Source organism: Mastigoproctus giganteus, chromosome 4, assembly GCF_048544385.1.
Source record: "Mastigoproctus giganteus isolate SK-2022 chromosome 4, ASM4854438v1, whole genome shotgun sequence".
Taxonomy (NCBI): Eukaryota; Metazoa; Arthropoda; class Arachnida; order Uropygi; family Thelyphonidae; genus Mastigoproctus; species Mastigoproctus giganteus.
Window position 1 is genome coordinate 118,185,303 of NC_143578.1, and position 22,167 is coordinate 118,207,469.

Consider the following 22,167-nt stretch of genomic DNA (forward strand, 5'->3'; position numbering starts at 1 on the left):
CATATCCAGCCAGTTCCTAAAAAGGATGACAAATTCCTCCCATCTAATTATCATCCCATGGCATTTATTTCCATCTTTCTAAAGTAATGTAAAAATCAATTAACCACCAACTCTTAAACTATCTAGAAACATTCCATCTGATCAATGAGTACAGTATGGTTTCCATCAGTGTCGATCTGCTAGTGATATACTGACTTATGTTCCCCATCTATGAACTAATTCATAGACGGGGAACTTGAGTTTCAGCAATCAAAATGTTTGCTGAAACTCAAGCAGTTGCTCTTGTACAGTTCAAAGGCTTTTGATTCTGTTCAGTAACCATTTTCAGTAATTGAATATCCAGTTTTCTCTCTGACCACTCACTGAAGGTGATGGTAGATGGCTGGCGCATTATAGCCAAAGCTGCTAATGCGCCAATAAAATCTAAATCTATGGTAGATGGCTCTGTCTTTTCTCCATCCATAATGTTTTCCCAAGTTCAGTTCTTTCTCCCACTCTTTTCTTCATGTACATTAATGACCTTCTTCCACTCACTGGCAATCCTATCATAGTTTTGGTGATGTTAGACTGCTCTCAGTCTTCTAACTTTTCATGGGCAATGCCCACTAATGTAAATGTTCTCCCAAGTTCAGTTCTTTTCCTCATATACATTAATGACCTTCTCCACTCACCAGTAATCCATCATAGTTTTGGTGATAATAGCACATTGCACTCCACTTGCCAGTTTGAGAAACCTTGTCCTGCACAAACAGCTATGATTTCTCAAATATTCACTATCAACTCTTTAAATGCTGATCTCCAGGCAATACTCCAGTGTGACAAAGATATGCTTCAGAGTGTCATTGAAAATAAGCATCTTCAAGACACTCAGATTTCTTTTCAAGATCATATATCTCTATTAGGAATTACCCTGCCTTCTAATCACTCTTGGCATCACATCACATCACAAATATTGCTTCCTATGCATCTAAAAAGGTGGGTTTTTCTCTTTCGCTCATGGCATTACTCTATACAAATCGCAAATCCATCCTAAAATGGATTATTCTTCCCACATCTGGGGCAATGCCCCCAAAACCTCTCTGTCTTCTAGATTCCATTCAAAACTGGACAGTTACGTTAATTAATGATTAATCTTTAACAAAGTCTCTCCACTCTGTCTCACAGACATTCTATTTCTGCTACATGCCTTTTCTATAGATACTTCCACGGGCACTGTTCTTCTGAATTGTCTTCTATAATTCCCTATCTTTCTCTCTTTCAAACCAGTCAAAATGCATGCCATGACCAGTCAGCATCCTTTTACTGCCCAACTTCAAATACACAGAACCAACTTTTCTTCTTCCTCATTTATTCCTTCAATTTCTGTTTTCTGAAACATCCTATCTTCATACATATTTCTTGAAAATAACAATCTACAAAAATTTAAGTCTAATGTCAGCAAGTATGGTCTTTCGTCTTCTAAACCTCCAACCCAAGCACAGTACTACAGATTCTAATACCTCTCGTGCTTGGGGTTTCATAAATTTTTTTTTTTTTAACGTGTAAAACGCCTTGTGGGAATGATCTAAAAACTGATTTATTACTTATTCGTGATAAGAAGATTATTGTAAAGTATTATAATTTGTGTTTTGCCAGCTGTTTCTCACGGCTCGCTGTTTTGGTCATCATGTCCAATTATGACCAAATAGGTAATTGGCTTTCGAAGCAATTTAATGTGGATATCAGTACACCATCTCAAAATCTACTATATTCGGTTACTTAAATTGTCCCTTTCTTTCTCAGATATGTAGTAAAATATGGATGTAATCTCCTTACAGAGAAGCCATCTTTACAAAAACTGGAGTAAACCTAGTTTTATTTCCAAGTTAGACAGGTTGGAAAATGTCTGATGCTGGATATGTTGAATTTAAGTTTGTTTGTTTGTGGATTTTTTTGGCGCATGGGCATCTATGGCCATAGTGCGCCATGCATAGGTTGGTATTTATGCTATTTCTTTATGGATCAAGTCAGGAAACTGATTTTTGACTAGGTGGTATACATTGATCGCTTTAAGAAAGGTAAACATTTTTGAGACATTTGTTTTATTGCCCATAAGTGAAATAAGCATTACTGGGTCTTCAGTTGTGGCTGGAGTGAAGAGATTCTGGCATTCTATTGCAAATTTTGTGCATTCCACAAGGATATGTTTCACTGAAAGCATTGTTTTACAGTGATCACACTGGGGGTGAATCTCCCCTCTTAAAAGATAAGCATGAGTAATATTAGCGACCTATTCGCAGACGAGCTAGTATTACCTCCTGTTGTCGAATTGGACTGAAGCTTGATGGCCATTGTTAAAGATTTGGCTTGATACTTCGTAGCTTTTTTTCAAGTTGGTTTTGCCATGTTGATTGCCACTGCTACATGCATTTTTCCTGTATTATTCGTCTATAATCTTGATGTGGAACTCTCCACTGTACATCGGGTGATAAGTCAGCCGCTTTTGCGGCATTGTCCGCTAATTCATTTCCTGGAATTTCCATATGTCCTGGGACCCAACAGAAGTGTATGGTTCTTCCAAGCTCAGATAAGGTATATAAAGAGTTTGTTATTTCTTTTACGACTCGGTGGGTGAGGTTCATGGTGTTTTCCAGGGCTTGAAGTGCACTTAGAGAATCAGAGAAAATTATACTGTTTTCAATATTGGAGGACTCAATATGCTTCAGTGCAACCTGGATTGCCATTAGTTCGACAGAAAATATACTGAACTCATGTGGCAGTTGGTAGGCCAATGTTATGTTCAGAAAAACTGCGGTGATTCCAATGTGGGCGTGATTCTTTGATTCATCTGTATGAACTACAACAAAGTTTGGAAACTGCTCCACCACTGCAAGGTACAATTGCAAGAAATTTTCTTTATGTAGTGCAGATTTATCCCATTTACGAAGGTATTTATCACATGAAAGTGGAGTAATGCTCCACGGAGCAAGGAGTAGTGGAGGGGTATTTGCAATATTATCAAAACTCAGATTAAGTTCTTCTAGAAGATATCTTATTCTTATACCTAACAGTCAGTTAGCAGTAAGGCGGTTATGGTATAACCTGCTGTGTTTTGGGGGGGTGAAAAGTAATTCCCAATTTGGGTGTTCAGGCATAGATCTAATTTTATATGCATAGTGTAATATAAGTTGTTGCCTTCTGATAGAGAGAGGGGGTTCGTGAGCTTCAGCGTATAGACTATGTATTGGAGACGTGCGATATGCTCCTAGAGTAATGCGTATTGCACTATGATGGAGAGGATCAAGCCAGCGAAGGACACTAGGTCTTGCTGAGCTATACACTGGTGCCCCATAGTCAAGTTTTGATCTTATTAAAGATCTGTATAGCCATAATAAGGTAAGGCGATCAGCTCCCCACTTTGTTGCTGAGAGAACCCGGATGATATTTAATTTTTGTTGGCAGGATGTTCTTAGTCTTTTAATATGTTCCTGGAAGGTAAGTTTATGATCTAAGGTGATTCCTAAGAATCGTATGCTGGGTTGAACTGCTATTGGTTGAATTTAAGTGATTTTAAATTTAAAACACAGTAAAAATATGTTAATTTTGGATACTAGTTCTTGATGTCAATTGCCAAGTTATAGAGGCAGTAAAGGAGAATGTGTCTCTTCTTCAACAATAAATCTCAATCTATATGTAGGTTTAGCACTAGCATCAGTAAAAGCCATAAGATTCAAGAGACAATACAATCAATACCCTTTACATGATGACAGATATTGATTCAAATGCCCTTTAAACCTCACAAGACTGTCCTCTATTCAAAAAGCAATTTATTCCACTAGTCACAACACACTGACCAAATGTAAACTTCCTGAAGTCTAATCTAATAGCTTCCCCCCAAAAGGTTAGATTTATGTTTTCCTAGTTTTTGCATCCTATTTCAAAGTGAAAATTTCACCAAGATTCAATCTACTCACCCCCAACAATTTACTAGCCTTAATCAGACCATCCTTCCCAGAAACAATCTTATTTTTTAGCTGTATAACTCAAACCTTTATAATACCTCCTAACATGGATGCCCAAATGCTCAATCCTCAGACAATTCTTTATTTAAATGTGGCTCCGAAACCTGAATACAAGAGGTTAAGTGTTGTTTTACTATTAACTTGTATAATGAACTACATCCTCTTTCTCTCTCTCTAAATACAAAAGAACTATAAATAAGTGATAAAATACAGTGTACCCTTTATGGCCACTAATGGTTCTCAGGTTATTATTTCACAAATGCAGAAACTTAAGTTTCTGTATAAACTACCTATTAATCTTTATATCATCTGCAAATTTTAACATTGTACCCTCTATTCCCTCATCTACATCATTCAAGATCAGAAACTAGAGTGGCCCTCTGAAACTCTCATCAAACCTCCTGAGCAACCGCACTTATAATCCTGGCCCAAGCTCCAAAGAACGATCTAATATAATCAACACAATTGTTTGTTTTCTCTCTTTGTATAGCTTTCCCTTTGCAATTCTCAACGACAAGCTGCCATATTTGGATCCTTTTGAGGATCTCAAATTCTATCCTTAGATGCAGTCTCCAGCATATAAATGATTTGTATAACAAAAATATAACCAACTCCTTAGACACAGAATTAGGTAAACCATTTATAAAACACTGTGTGCACCTTCGTGGCCGCTTGTTTACACTGTGTGATAAAACTTTCCCAGCGAAACCAAACAATATGCTTTTCTGAAGTCAAAGTATATACAATATCAAAATTGATGGTCCCCCCCCCCTCCCATCCAGCTCTTGTGCAATCATGCCATAGCAGTTGATCAGGTTAGCTAAACAAATTATCCCTCAGCAAAGGTGTGTTGTAATCAATTTAGAACATTATCCTTCCCATGATGAGCTTATAATGCATTTTTGTTCATAAACTCTATGATCAAAAACCACTGAGACTGAACTAACCAAGTTATAGCTATTCACGTAATCTTTAGACCCAGCCCTCCACCTTCTGTAATAGTGAGATACTGGTACCTCCAATCCAAAGAGATTATTCTTGAATAATTAACCCTAAAGATTTTGTTAATTCCTTTCCAACTTCTTTCAAATGTGACCAAGTAAATAAGATCAGTATCTGGAGCCTTACCCATTCTTGAGCTCAGTAGTTACTGTTAGATTAATATTAGAGCTTTCAGATGTATGAGCACATTATCCTCCATCCCGAAAGGGAAGTTTTGCTGTAAAGATCAATGTGAAGCATCTATTCAGCTCAACATCAATGATCTGATGTGCACAAAAGATACATTGTATATGTTATGTAGTGTTTATCCAAGGTTTATCTTTACCTCTTTTACAGCCAAACAGATCATAAGCTTTCTTGATCACAGAAGAGATTGTTCTTTTGTGCTTTAATTGCATAACTCAATGCAAACATAACAGAAACATCACACAGGTCAGACAATGCATGGCTGGACATTGTTCAGAGTTGTATTCCAGGCCCTCACAAAGAAAGGTAGGTCAGTCTGGTGAAGCTATTTGTCCTAGGGTCTGTTCTGGCTCTTGACATTCCTGAATATGTCACAGTAATGTGTATCACAGGGAGTCACTAATAACCCTTAACGATTTAAAGCAAAAAAGTGTTGCCAGCCTTCAGGAAAACAAAATTTTCATATGCAACTGTAATTTATTACCAATTATCACATAAGTATAACTTGTAATATAGAATAAATTTTTTAAAAAATTTGGCTTGATAGAAATATTTTAGTCACATTTATAATCAGGAGGAAAAGAGTGGGGGGAGAGAAAGAGAGCAATAAATTTGTTTTAAAAAAAGGACTTACTTTACCAAAAAAGCTGCTTAACAGGGCAATAATAACAAATAATGTGACTTATGCTAAAAATCTTTCAAGGAAAATTTACCTATGATGAGCAACAGCTAATTCAGCTTTAGTAGGAGCAGGGGCTACTGTACACCTAGTGGGATCTTCAGGATGTGGCCCAATATCACGGCCTTGTTTCCACAATTCATATCTTTCTGGCTGAAACTTACGAACAAATACATCCATGCATATCTTCACAGAGTCATTTCGGCATGTACACTATAAAATACAAAAATTAAAAGTTTGTTTACATCTCAAATGCACAATGCATAGTTAATTAGTTATCTTATTCATTTCCCAGTATTTTGTAGGTACATGTCTTGTTACTGTTAGTAATTTTATGGTAACATTCCCCTGTAATAACCTCAGGGGGCTCACATCTGGTGAGTATGGGCTTGGCACACCGAGGGTCCTGAGCTGGATATCATCATTCTCTCTCTCTCTCTCTCTCTCTCTCTCTCTCTCTCTCTCTCTCTCTCTCTCTCTCTCTCTCTCTCTCTCTCTCTCAGGATAACTGGGGAATTTTTTTTTTGGCTGGTGCAGCATTAGCCTCAGGCTTCCTTGCACCACATGGCTAATAATAATAATAATAATAATAAAATATGTATCTCAGCATATTACAGGGAAAGGATGATTGGATTTTAGATTTTTTCTGGTGCATTAGCAGCAGTGGCTATTACGCACCAAGACAATCATATTACAGGGTATTCCATGCATCTCAGGATATAACACAAGACAAGTCTCTGTTCACAGAGCGACATGTTGTGCAAACTAAAAAAACCCAAAATAACTATGAGGAAAACCTACTGTCTTTGCCTGTGATCGGTTAATACAGGTCTAATTGAGAGTGCCTTTAAGTAGTCTGGATTTAAACCCAGACCTATCCAAATGAAATGACTGACAAGTGGCAAACCACTACAGTAATGGTGAAATGCATTTATTATGCATGTCACATTAGTTTATTTCAAAGGGCTCTTGGCTCCAAGGAACAAACTAAATGATTGCGTAAAGAAAAAAGCCCCCTCCCCTTGCCCCTTGTTAGTTGTGGGCGTATCAGCTTCTATGGCCATAATGCACCTCCCAAAGTTTTTGCATTTTACTGTGATCCAAGCCTGAGGCAGGAATCGAACCCGCAACCTTTGGGTTGCCAGGCAGGCACTTTACCTACCTGGCTAGCCCGGTCGGCAAGAAAAAAGCATACAAGAAAAATAGATGTTGGTATCGCTGGTGGCTCCTAGGCATTTGCCCATCTCCACCATGTTCATCTGTGGTGGTGCAGAACCGAATAGGCCGAATGACTCGGATGATTGTTGTTTGGTATTTAGGAGCATTAGCAACTAAGGCCATATTGCTCCGGGAATATGCGGTGGTCATTCCCTGACCTTTCCGCATCCTCCGTATTTGGTGGTGACGGGCTCGAACCCCGGTCTAATCAAGAAGCGTGTGCTATGCACTGTTGCTCCTTCCCACCTGGCTATGGAGGCTGGTGCAGAACCTCTGCAGATCAGGTCCGAAAAAGTGTTGGTGCCCGTGTCAGCCTAATGTGCTGGCCTGGGTCCACTATCACCTGTAGTGCTGAAATGCACAAAGTCCCACACCAAACCGGAGATAATGCAATACCGGTGGGCGTCAGCAATCCTGCTCCCAGGTTGCTCAAGCCAGGGAGCCAGCAAAAAAAAAAAAAACTGTAAATTAACGTAGTAATTATTTTACTCAGAAATTCTGATATTTTACCTTACTTGAATTTAGCTATTATATATTACAATGCAAGGAAATTTAAAAGTTAAAACTTTAACTACATACAAAAGCATTTAAAAGGACAGCCAGTGGGAAGTATGTAGATATTTATCACTCCCACTCCGAGATACACAACAATGAAATACATCTTTACAATCTTCCAAGAGAAGAGGTGTACTGGACACAGATGATAAAGCCAGTAGTATCTAAATGATTGCGTAGAATCAACAAGGAAACAACAGCCGCAATGAAACTTGTATGTCTATAAAGCACTGATTGCCACACAGTCAAATTCAGGAAAATTTGATCAAAAATATAATGGTGGTGATGATGATTACTATGAACAGCCACAATGAGACTCACTGTCCATTAATATTAGCTGGTCCAAAACGACATTACTCAACTTGAACTATCAACCTTACGAGAGGCCACTGCCATGGAAGAGCATAATGATCTTTGTCATCCTCCCAGCCAAAGGTAGTCAACAATTAGAAATCTTGCTTTTCAATCTTCCACAGAAGAGATGTACTAGATGCAGATGACAAAAACCTCTAGTGTCGGGAAGGTGTTGACCTTCCCGACACTAGAGCCACAATGAGACTGTGCCTCTATAATACATAATTCCACAATTCATCATTTCCCACATAGTCAAGTCTAGGAAATCATTTGATCAGAAAATTAGGAGTGATGAAAGTTCCTGTGAACAGTGGCAATGAGACTGTCACGGCATGATTTATATTATCTATTCCAAAAGTGGCATTTCTGAGCGTGTAGTTTGAATTTTATATTGAGCAATATGGTGTCAGATCAGTATGGCATCTATTTCCATAGATCAACAATCAAGAGGTTACAAGATTCAACAAATTAACTTAAGAGTAATAGTAGTAGCATGTGATGCAAGAAAGCAAATGAATGAGCTTATGCAGCATCAGCCAAAAAAAAAAAAAAACACCTTTCTCTCCAAATGCCTGTCCAGTTCCTCCTTAAATTTATTTAACCTATCAACTTCCACAACGACAGATAGGTTCGTAATCTGAATAAGTGGAAGGATCCCATCAGAATTCAGCGTGCTCAACCCATTCAAGGCCTTATTCTCAATCAGATCACCACGCAGGTGCCTAGTATCTAGCCACTGCAATTTGCAGAACTTAAGCCTCTCTTGATAAGAGGATCCCTTCATTCTCCTCACCAAACTTATTGCCCTTCTCTGTACATGCTCAAGCAAATCAACATCCTTCCTAAAATGAGGCCTCCAGAACTGTATGCAATACTCAAGGCCTGACCATTGCCTTATACAGAGGGACAATCACCTCCTTTTCCCTGCTAGCAAAATTCCTATATATCATTGACAAAACCCCATGACCTGCCCTGGCAGCCTGTCTGCATTGCTCAGAAAACTTAATATCTGACTGCACAATTACTCCCAGATGTATTTCATTTTCTACCACCCTAAGTGTAGTACCACACAGTTGGTACATTTCTCTAGGGTTATTTCTACCCATATGCAATACTTTACATTTGTCAATTAAACTTCAGTTGCCCCTTCTCAGCCCATCTGCCTAAATTTTCTAGATCCTGTTGCAGTAGCACACTGCCATTACTGTCATTAACAACCCTGCCAATCTTTGTATCATCTGCAAACTTCAACATTAAGCCTGATATACCTTCATCAATATCACTGATAAATGTACAAAACAACAGTGGGCCCAATGCCGAACCCTGGAGGACTCCACTAATAACATTAGTCCACGAAGAGCAGTGTCCATTGATTACCACTCTATCTTCTCTCACTCAACCACCCTTTTATCCATTGTAGCAACTTACCCTTAATACCATTCTGCTCCAATTTGTACAATAGTCTTCCATGTGCAAAAGTGTCGAAAGCTTTCCTGAAATCCAAATATATGATATCAAAATTATTTTTTGCATCCAGTTCCTTTGTAACCACATCAATAATATCCTATCAAATTTGTCAGACAAGACTTTCCATTAACAAACCCATGTTGTGTCTGAACTATAACTGCAGTCTTGTCTATATGATCCTGAATCGCTTCCTTAACCAGTGACTCCATTATTTTACCCGAAACAGAAGTTAAACTAACTGGTCTGTAATTACTCGTGTCACCCTTCGCTCCCCCTTTATGAATTGGGGCCCATTCATCCATTTAGGCCTAAACCTTGAACAATATTTCTTAATAGGTATGAAACTTTTAGTAGCTTCCACGATTAATTCCTTGAATGCTTCCCACTTAGAATTTACTGTTGGTAACATCGTCAGTTGATCCCACTGTACAGAATTTAAAAACTGTCTGAGACCACTGTACTCACCTTTACGGAAGCAAAAACCCTTTCCTTTACCCCTGGTAATTATATCTCTAAGTAAATCCCACATCAGTACACTGTGATCACTGCCACCTAGTGGTTCCTTTATCTGCAAATTCTTAATACACGAATGATCACTGCTGATAACCAAATCAAGAGTATTACCCTCTCTGGTTGTCTCTCGAACATGCTGCTGCAGAAAACAATCATCCAATAAATCCATAAGTCTTACTAGTGTGTGAGTGACCAACCCACAAGTTCCAGTCAATATCTGGGAAGTTAAAATCCCCCATTATAAGACATTCTGATTTACTAGCCAACTATTTCTCTGTACAATTGTTCATTGTACTCATTCAAGTATTAGGCCTATAACTCACTCCTACTCTTATTTTTGCTTTCGCAGTGCTTATGTCACACCAAACTGACTCAAGAGTGCACTGTTCATCTATATCAACTGGATGCACTTCTTTTGATTTTGTTTTTCTTAATTAACAGCACAACACCTCCTCCCTTCCTATCCTTTCTGAACACATTGTACTCCCCCCCCCAATACCCCAAGAAGATCTTTCCTCCTAGTATTAATATTTTTATTATTTACATTATTTACTTGATATCTGCCGTCTTTACAAGTGTAACCGGTATTCCAATAAATCACAGTAGGCTATTTTCGTCATAAAAATGCAGCTCATGGAACTTGTACGCCAATTCGAATACAAATTAACCAAGCTGATTCCTGAGTTCAGTTCTCTTGTGAAAAACTGACACTGAGAAGGTCTGGATGGTGGTAAAATTGTGTTCCCTTTCTAGAAGGATATGAATATTATCTACCGATAGGCTAGGGACCCTATTTACAAGACGTCTTCTCTATTCTGAGTACAGTGGACACGTTAACAGGACATGTTCCCAATCCTCGTTCTGACCACAAGTGCAGAACGGATCTGGCTCCAGCCCCATCTCATGGAGCTTAGCCCTAAAAGAACCGTGACCCATTAGTAAATATGCTGTAGTCATAGATGGTGTGAACTATGAACAGATTCTCGGAGAAGTCACAAAAGTCACTTGTTGAATGAACCTTTTTGGTTACCAGTTCAGACACAGATTCGTCCCATCTGGACTACCAAATAGCTGTTATCTCAGTCCAGATTCTTTTCTTTTCTGCTTTAATGTCATTTGCTGGGTCTGATGTTATGCCCAAAAACGTGGTAGATATCCCTTTCTTTAACTTGTAGAGTGTGCCTCTGAATAAAATATATAAATCTATGGGCATTTCGCCACCAAGAATTTGGAGTGCATTATTTGAAACCATATGAGGGACGCAGTGAACAGTTAGAAGAAGAGATCTTTGAATTGATGTTAACTTCCTCTTCACAGTAACATTAACAACAGGTAATAATATAGTCTTGTAATTCAGCCTCAATGTTTTCTTATTCAGACCCCATTCTTTCTTAGAAATTCTTGTTACAGCAGCTGTAAAATTTCAGATTTTATGTACCAAATTAGTTGCATGTGGCAAAAAGGTCAGTTATTATATCTCGGCTTATTACTGTGATACAGTAATAAGCCGAGATATTTGGTTTTTGAGATGTACGGTAGTTGTGAATGGTTCAGAAGAATCTTAGGGGGTTCTCCCATAATTGAAGTGATTTTTAAAAGTCACGAAGTTGGATTTACTTGTAGAGATTTTTAGCTTGTTAATACTCACCCATGCTATAAGATCGTCAAATAATGGCTACATTTTCTCTTCTAGTATTTTTCGAGAACGGCCTTCAATACCAATCACAAGATCATCTGCATAGGCAACCTTTATTTAATACCTCTTTATCTTGTCATATTAGCCACTGGTCCAACACAGCATTTCAGGGGAGCGGTCCCAAAACTGACCCCTGGAGATCTGGGCATTGTAAGTAAGATGTTTGGTACAAACTTTTACACACCTTTCACCAAAGTAGAATCTAAGAACACCGTACATGTATTCATCATAGTCAGCAGACCTTAATGACCTGAGGACGCTCTCCCACCACAGTGATCCAAAAGTGCCCTCAAAGTCAATGAACACCACTAGAACATATTTTGCAGGTGTATTCTGAATGTAATTTGTCAGGGAAGAAAGAGCATCCTCCATCGACCTGCATTTTTTAAACCCAAATTGAGAGTTGGAGTTCAGATGTTTGTTCTCAAGCATACCCTGAATTCTCAAAGGCAGCATTCATTTGAAAAGCTTCCCCAAATTCGCCAGCAACGAAATAGGAAGATAAGCACAAGGGTTTGATGGTAATTTCCCAGGTTTTTGAAGAATCTTTAAGAGGGCAATCTTCCATTGAAGAGGAAAAACTGACTCCAAAAGGCATGTACATCTCTTGGAAACAGATTTTCAATAATCGATTTGACCATAGAGGTCCAGTCCTCTGATTCCTGTCCGTTATCAATAACTGTGTTATATATTTCATCACAAATCATTTTATTTCTAGTAATTCTGTAAACGAATCCCCATAGGTCAGAATTACCTATTTCCTGCACAAAGTCTTGCCAGCATGATCTTTTTGCATCTAATATGGCCTTGTGATAAGATTTCCTAAGAGACCTAAAGTTGTCTTTATATATCTGAAAATCATTTTCAGATAAATGTCTATGCCACTGAAAGTCTTCTTGCGTGCAATACCTGTGATCTAAGATTAGTTAAGTCAGTGGTCCACCAAGGAACTGAGGGTCTACTGGATTGTTTCCTTTTTGCTGCATTCTCCATTGGCAAATAAAGATTTGTTTGGATGAAGTTAACAAACTCCAAGGCCATCATAGAGTTAAGACTTTTGATGGTCTGTGCTGTGAACACTTTCGATAAACATTCTTTGAATTTATTCTCTTTGAAGGTCTTCATTAAGAAGTGTCTAAGGTTTGCAAGTTGTGATCTCAGGTCTGAAGGTTTAGATCTGATACCCAAAAAAATTGCTTGGCGATCGCTATTAATTAGACCTGGAATAACATCCCAGTGAACAATTAAACCATCCAAAGGAGTAGTGGTAAGGGTGATGTCTATATTTGATTCTCCATTGATTGTTGAAAAAATATATGGTTTTCCTAGTAAATTTTGTATTGCAAGGTTATAGTTCAGAATAAGATCCTCAAAAGCCAATCCCCTGCGGTCTGCAAAGATACTAAACCAAAAATTTGACTTGGAATTGATGTCTGCTGCAATAATTAGATTTTCAGATGCAAATTTGGAGCATATATTATCAAACCTGTGAAGAGCGAGTTGGATGCTTTCAGTTGGAGGCCAGCAGATAGATGCTATATACATATTTAGGTTCTGGGCAGAGATCAAAACACAAGTACATGCTCCTGTGATGAAAGTAACCAACTCTCTCTTCACAGGTTTGATATGCTAAATACAGGTTTGATAATAGAATTAAGAACAACTATAGTTGTCTTTGGTAATACATCATGTGAATAAATAACTCTGGCTGAATGATATGCAGTAATTAACTTTTACCAAAAGTTGTGGAAAGTAATCAGAGGAAATTTAAAACAATGGACTAATTATTACTAGAATCATAAATGCCAACTCTTAAATGATAACATGCTGGAGATCGGACATTTGGAATTAGAAAGAAAATAGGGTTAGTTTGGGAAAAGCAGGAGGTTTATTTAAAGTCCACACTGCACTAGAAATTAAATATCATTGGCAAAAATACACATTTCATATTGTACTGGGCAACTGTATGTTACCCAGTACAATTATGCTTTTAAACATTAGCTTTATTGTCATATAAGTTAACCAAACAAATTTGTGCAGTAAACCAACTGAAGTTGTGCAGTGGCATCATTACATAACATGTCATATTGTCAATTCTTTCACAATGAGTTGAATGTTATTGTTGCTCTGTACAGAAATGATACTGCAATAATTTATGACAGTAAACTCTTCTCACAGTCTGAGAGAAGAATTTTTAGGCTTTTTTAGCCCTAAATCCTATAGGTATCAAACATTAGCTTACCTAAAAAGTTCCTGTTTGTGAATTTATTTTTGGATTGTCTGTTAGAAATCAACTTATTCTAATTGCTTCAATAAAAATATTGTTGCAGACCTTGGCCTTTTTAAAAATGGTCAAAGTTCTGTTCATAAAAATGGCCCTGCTGTCAAAAACATTTCCAACACTTCACCAAAAAGAGAAGATCTGAACCCACTTTTTGTTTTTCTAAATTGGCTGAATATTCTCTCTCACACACACACACACACAGTACTACCACCATGAGGAACTGTTAAAATGCCAAGCATTACTTGAGATAATCCAAGCTATATTTTAAGCTTCACTGCACAGTTGTTAGTGCACAGTGAAGCTACCCAATCAAGAACCATTATATGACCTTTTCAGCAAAAATGCTGAAGTCAAACTTAATTTTCTCGTTTAGTCTGCTATGATAATCAAGTTCCAGAATGGAAGTGAAAGGTTTCAAAAGTGTTGGTAAATTAATAAATTTGCACATAATGTTGATCAACATGAGGGGCATTTGAAAGGTGCATGGCCTGGGTATGAAAGGGTAGTGGCACAGTGTTAAAAATGTTTGTACATAATGTATAACACATCAAACAGTAACCACAAAGTTTCATGCAGTTTCAATGTGTCTTTTTTTTTTTTTTTTATGTACAGGGTGTCCCAGGAAGAAAGGTCAATATTCTAGGAGGTGAAAGGATAGGGCATTTTAAACAAAAAAGTTCAAATAAACATGTGCCCTATCCCAAATGGTTTCTAAGATACTTTAATGTACATTTGTTTTGAAATTGGCGCACAATATTTTCCTTCCCTCCCATCAAACTACGGCATTTGATTGTCAGTTGCCAGCCATCAGTTGATTAGGGGACAGTGCCATGCATCTTAAATGTTGTGACTGTTAAATGTCAATCACGAAGTGCTATTTACTGATAAACCACATGAAGCCACGTTTACCCGGAATAGAATCAACAACACACTTAACACTCATCGATGGTTGCACGAGAATCCACATGGTACGCAGCGGAAACAAATTTCCAAGTTAGTTTCTCAATCAATGTGTGGTGCGGTATGATCGATAACCTGTTGATAGGTCCCGTTATTTTATAACATCGAGTGACAGGACACAATTACCTTCAATTTTTGCAAAATACATTACCTTCAATTTTTGCAAAATTTAGGTGAACAACTAGAGGATGTCCCTTTGGCCACACGGTGTGTGGTTCTCTGGCTTAAATTCTCTCTTCCTCATTGTGTCAAATTCATCTGTTGTCTCTACCGTTCTCCCAACTCCACTAATCACTTGGAGCTCTTTGACTTCCTCTCTTTGCAACTTGACTTTCTCCAGTCCAACTTTCCTACTAACAGTGAGATAATTTTCCTTAGTGATTTTAATGTTCACAACTCCAGCTGGCTTCCATTTTCTAGTCACACCGACCCTGCTGGTCGAGATGCTGAGGCTTTTGCAATTACTAATGACCTTGCACAGATTCATTTACCTACAAGAATACTGGACAATCCTAGTCATACAGCCAACACGCTTGATCTTTTTTCTCACAAACAACCCTTCTAAGTACACAGTCGAAGTGAGAGGTCCTTTAGGCACTTCAGATCACAACTTGGTGATTGTCTCTTCTCCAATGGAGCGTTTATCTCATGGCTATTCCCAATCTCGTGTTGTTTTGCAAAACAACACGAGGTTGGGAATAGCCATGGAAAAAAGCTAAGGAAAAAAGGTGTTTTTCCTTCTGCTTGGAAATTTGCTCATACCAGCCAGTTCCTAAAAAGGGTGACAAATCCCTCCCATCCAATTATCGTCCCATTGCAATTACTTCTACTCTTTCTAAAGTAATGGAGAAATCAATTAACTGCCAACTCTTAAACTTTCTAGAATGCAAAATGGGATGACCTGCGAGATTTCTTTTCTTCTTTTCCTTGGTCGGATTACTGTTTCAAAACTTCTGATGTCAAAGTTTACTAAGATCGTGTCAGTGAAATTATTCTTGCAGGAATGGAATCCTTTATCCCACACCCCACTTCAAAATCTCGTCCTTCATCTAAACCTTGGTTTTCCAATAAATGTGCTAAGGCTGTTCAAGAGAAGGATGTTGCATATCATAATTGGCTTGTTTCTAATTCTTCAGTTTCATTTTCTGCCTACACCAAAGCTTGCAACAATTGTAAAGCAGTTATTAATCAGTCCAAACTAGAGTTTGAACAGGCTAAGAGTAGAAAACTTGCTTCTTGCCCTAATGGTAGCCGAGCATTCTGGTCTCTTGCCAAAGCTATTGGCTGCAACTTTTGCCCAACTCTGCTCCCACCTCTGTCCAAACCAGATGGTTCCGTTGTCACTTCAGCAAAGGATAAAGCTGACCTGCTAGCATCCCATTTTTCTTCCAACTCATGTATTAATGATCTTGGTAAAACACCTCCCAACATTCCCAACACGCTCCATTCAATGCCTCCTGTGGTCTTCCGTCAAAAGGATGTCAGAAGGATTTTGACGAAACTTGATGCTAAGAAAGCCCCGGTCCTGATGGTATTTCTCCATTTGTTCTCAAAACCTGTGCTCCTGAACTTACTCCTATTCTTTGCAGCCTTCTTTCACTTTCTTATTCCAAAGGTGTTTTGCCTTCTGCTTGGCAATTTGCTCATACCAGCCAGTTCCTAAAAAAGGTGACAAATCCTTCCCATCCAATTATCGTTCTAAAGTAATGGAGAAATCAATTAACCGCCAACTCTTAAACTTTCTAGAAACCTTGCATCTGATCAACGATTGCCAGTATGGATTCCGTCAATGTCGATCCACTGGTGATATTCTGGCTTATGTTACCCATTTATGGACTAATTCAATGGAAAGGTTCGGTGAAACACAAGTAGTTGTTCTTGACATCTCAAAGGCTTTCAATTTGGCATAAAGTGTTTGGCATAAAGGTCTCCTAAACAAGCTTCCATCTTATGGTTTGCCAACTGTTTTTAGTAATTGGTTATCCAGTTTTCTCTCTGATCGCTCACTGAGGGTGATGGTAGATGGCTCCCTGTCTTTTAACTTCTCCACTAATATCGGTGTCCCCCCAAGGTTCAGTTCTTTCCCCCACTCTTTTCCTCTTGTATGTTAATGAACTTCTTCCATTGACAGGAAATCCTATCCATAGTTTTGCTGATGATAGCACATTGCATTCCACTTTCCATTTTGAGAAGCCCTGCTCAATCAGCTTCATCTTCTTGAATATCTGCTACCAATTCCTTAAATGCCGATCTCCAGGTAGTTCTCCAGTGGGGAAAAGACAACTTAGTTAATTTCAACCCTTCTAAAACTCGGTCTTGTCTTATATCTCAGAAAAAGGATTCTTCTGCTCTTATGCTTATCTTTAGTGACACTCCGATTTCTAGGCAAAATGATATATCTTTTTTTGGGGATTACCCTGACTTCTAATCTCTTTTGGCACAAGCACATTACAAACATTGCTTCCTCTGCATCTAAAAAACTTGGTTTTCTCTTTCGCTCTCGGCTTTACTTTTCTTCTAAACAGCAGCTCACTCTGTACAAATCGCAAATCCGCCCTGCCATGGAATATTGTTCCCACATCTGGGGTGGTGGCCCCAAAACCTCTCTCAGGCTTCTTGATTCCATTTAGAAGAGGGCAGTTAGGTTAATTAATGATTCATCTCTCTCTCTCTCTCTCTCTCTCCCCTCTCTCCCCCCCACTCGATGTCTCATAGACGTACTGTTTGTGCTGCATGCCTCTTCTACAGATATTTCCATGGGCACTGTTCTTCTGAATTGGCTTCTATAATTCCCGCTCTCTCTTTCAAAACAGTCCGAACACGTGCCGCCACCAGCCAACATCCATCTTCCTCGTTTATTCATTCAACTGCTGTTTTCTGGAACAACCTTCCTTCATTCGTGTTTCCTGAAAATTACAGTCTACAGAAGTTCAAGTTCAATGTCAACAAATATCTTCTTTCATCTTCTCAACCTCCAACCCAAGCATGGTACTAAGTACTATAGGTTCTAATACCTCTCGTGTTTGGGGTTAACATAAAAAAAAAAATCATCATAATAAAAAATTGGTTTCCTATATACTGCATTAATTCCTATATACTGCATTCTGCACCATGCTCAATTGTTTGCAAATATCTGATTGTATCGTGTTTCCCACAGCTTGATATTGATATATTGCACCTACATATGGTACATAAGGCAAATGTGTTACCTTTATCTGATTTTACAATACAATGAAAATCTTACATAACCCAAGCACGGTACTAAGTACTATAGGTTCTAATACCTCTCGTGTTTGGGGTTCACATAAAAAAAAAAAATATATATATATATCCAAGTATAACAAAGCAAATATTAAATGTTATAATAAATATTATAATAAATATTAAGTAGTCACATAACCAATTAATGCCATCTAGGACGATTAAACATTACATCGGTCTGTATGAATATGAGTTAAGTTAATAATGGTAAGAGTTTTTTAAAGGTAACATATGATATACTAGCTTATCAGGTAAACCATAAACCATGGCAGGTACCCAACGTGACCTGGAAAAAATCAATCTATGCCATGACATAAGCAATAAATTATAAACATATATAAAAATACCATTAAAATGTTAGTTATGGCAATAAGATACATTGCAAGGGACTTTATCGAGGGCTAACCCTTACTATGTATCAACCATAATTAACGAGCTATCCGTTTCTGTAGTCATCGTCCAGCATAACTATGTCCTAATATACGTAAAATAGTATTAAGTTAGAGCCAAATGTATAAATATTGTAGTAGTTAGAGCCAAAAGTATAAAATTTGTAGTAAGTTAGAGCCAAATGGTAGTAATAAAATTTGTTAATTAATCCCAAATTTAGCAGTAAACTGGCAAGATGACTGTTAGCCCGACGGATAGCCAAAATTTTAAATTAAATTAAAATTATAGAAAGAGCTATAATTATTGTTAGGCATATGTGCGTAGTTGATAGTAAATGCTGCCACGGTAGTCTAATCAAAAATAATAAAAATAATAACAGTGTGAGCTATAGCTAACAAAGGCGAACGGAAAAAGGTATAAGAATAGATATAGTACCTCAATCCCCCTCGAATACTCTAATAGTTCATGAGGTATGAAAAGATAGGGATAAGAAAGTGAAAGTTAAACAGCAAAGAAAAAGCAAAATAATTAACATAGGATGTAACCTTATAGTAAGGTATCCTGGTTAGAATGATTTAAGATTAAAATTAGAATGCTTACCACCGTATGGCCAAGGTACTAGAAAACCACATGTATTGGCGCGTGTAGCATATATAACTACTGATCGCAGCCCCCCCCTAGGAAATGTAATAGTTAAGTTAAGTGATAAAATAAGTATATTTTATGTTTACCTGATAAGCTAGTTTATTGTTTACCTGATAAGCTAGTATATCATATGTTACCTTTAAAAAACTCTTACCATTATTAACTTAACCTAACTTAATATATATATATATATATATATATATATATATACAGGCAGTTCCCGCTTTAAGAGTTTGTTTTTTTTTGGTTTCAAGTATCAACAAAATCGAAAAAAATACAAACATTAATTTCAAAAAATGAATGTGAAACATCCATAAATACTGCATTTCAAACCATGCACGTAGCTATACAATACTGTATACCCCACTTTAAATCCGTTCTAGAGACACCATCATATCATGAAAATATCGTTACGTGAACCCAATAACACATTGTTTTTTGGTAATTTGTTCCACGACCTCGGAAGTTGAAATTTTCACTATATAACTCTCTAAAAGTTAATTGTATTAGTTACCAACTCAAATCATTAAAATGCACTACACTTTCATCGTTATCATATGTTCTGTTATAAGAACCAATTTTGAATGGCTTTGTGATATTTTTCTAAAGCACATTTCTGGAGGTCACGACCATAAAACAATAAAAACAATTTGCACTTTCCGGTTTATTGGACTTTTCTGCTACTGCAAGCAATTATAAACAGGTAGTAAACTCGATGTTATTGAATTTCCAAAAATACTGATAGCTGGAATTGTATGGTTTTTTACGTTATTATGGTGAAATGTGCTTCCCCTTTACTGAAATCTTCAATCGTATAAAAAACATAAATAAATTTTCAGAATCTGCACTTCATTACTTTTTTTTAAAGCTTCATAAACTTGTGACACCGTGCAAATCGCATTAGTTGCAATTTGTGCAAAATGCTTTTTGCACAAATTTCACGTTAGTTGCAAAATGCTTATGCATGCTATTGAAATTTATAAAAAAAAGAAAAGATTATCTTGGAAACAAACGCCTCATGAAGCATTTCTGAAGATGACGACCCCTTGTGCAACAAACCAATGAGTGCTGAACCATCAACGAGTCTGCATTTAATCGATGATAAAGAATAAACATTCCTTAACATTTGTAAGTCATAAATAATTTAATAATTTCTTTATTATTATAAATTTGCTTGATTTTACAGGCTATGTTTTCGTTTCTTTGGATAAATCGATCATTGGTTAAACAAACTAATTAACTAATTTCATTGTTGAGAACGTAACCCCTATTTTTAACATTATGTCTATGGTTAATAAGTGTCCGCTTCACAAATTTTCGCTCTACAAGCACGAGCTAGGAACGAATTAACTCGTAAAGTCAGGAACTACTTACTGAAAGACCCTGTTAATGGTTTTTGTACTACACAAATACATAAACAGAGAAGGACACCATCATAGGGATTTGTTATCTGTTTTTTAGCATATTCTACAACAGCAGCAAACCTGATGGCTGCAATTTTAACGAGACAGAGAGAGAGAGAGAGAGAGAGAGAGAGAGAGAGAGAGAGAGAGATAAAATCAAGTATAAAAGGTGAATTACCCATGATAAAACCCAGAGTTGGCAACTTTGGAGAAAGCACATTGTGGACAAAACTTAGACTGAATATGAATATTTCTCTAGCTTTTCATACATCAGATACTATATAATCTGATCACTATATAAGAAAAATAACCAATTACTACTCATATGAGAGTTACTTACAAAAAGAGAAATTGCTGACTTGTTTTTACCAATACAAAATACAATGCAACCTCAATATAATGCAGGTGTTACACAACAACTTTAATACCTGTGTTACAAGTGAAGCATGTTATAGACAAAAAATTACCATTTTTCCCAGTTTTTTAACATAAATGCACTTCCTTTAATAAATAAATATTTTATAATCATACAGGCTAAAAGACATAGTATTAAAGGTTATATCATTCCACTTTTGACAGAGGCTGACATTTCTTCCTCACTCAAGTAAAGAATGAGCAGCAGCCTCGAAAAAAAAAGGTGCTGGAAATTTCCAGGACTGCTGGGAGTCATAGTGGAACAAGTAAATACATGAGCTGCATTAGGGTAACTGAGAGTAGACACAAGAACATGTATATTGCATCTACACCAATGCTAGGAGTATAGTTAATAAATTGAGTTTGAAATGTTGGTCAAGACATCAAAGGCGGATATTGTAGGGATATCAGAGACATGGTATAACACAGATATAAGCAGTATAGAATTGCAATTTGGGAAGTACAATGTGTACAGAAATGATAGAAAGGACAGGAAGGATGGGTTATGCTGTTTGTTAAGAAACACAAAATCTAAGGAAGTGCATCCAATTGACATTGGTGGACAATGCAATGTGGAGTCAATTTGATGGTGACATCAGCACTGGAAAAGGGAAAATGAGAGTAGGTGTGTGTTATAAGCCTAATGAATCTGATGAGTATATTGAGCGATTGTGCATAAAAATAGAATGGGCCAGTAAATAAGAATGTCTTATAATGGAATTTTAACTTCCCAGATACTGACTGGAACTTGTGGGGTGGTCACTCGGACACTTGTAAGACTTTTGTGGATTTATTGGATGACTGTTTTCTACAGCAACATGTTCGAGAGGCAACCAGAGGGAGTAATACTCTTGTTCTCATAATCAGCAATGAAATCATTCGTGCATTAAGAATTTGCAGATAAAGGAACCACTGGGTGGCAGTGATCACAATGCACTGATGTGGGATTTACTTAATGATGTAACTACTATCAAATGCAAAGGGAAGGGCTTTTGCTTTCGTAAAGGTGACTACAGGGGTCTCACACAATTTTTAAATTCTGTACAGTGGGATCAACTGATGATGTTACCAACATGAATTCTAAATAGGAAGCCTTGAGGGCCTTAATTTTGGAGGCTACTAGGCTTTTCATAACAACT

At 37.3% G+C, this 22,167-nt stretch overlaps 1 protein-coding gene across 1 annotated transcript in view; it reads right to left on the reverse strand.

Moving 5' to 3' along the window:
* The window catches only part of LOC150087017 (lysine-specific demethylase 4A-like), a 694,533-nt gene that overhangs the window by 496,956 nt on the left and 175,410 nt on the right, over positions 1-22,167 (reverse strand). Inside the window, exon 8 of the mRNA XM_090372906.1 lies at positions 5,903-6,081. Within this exon, the coding sequence (XP_090229032.1) occupies positions 5,903-6,081 (179 nt within the window). The remainder of the gene's footprint in view (positions 1-5,902; positions 6,082-22,167) is intronic.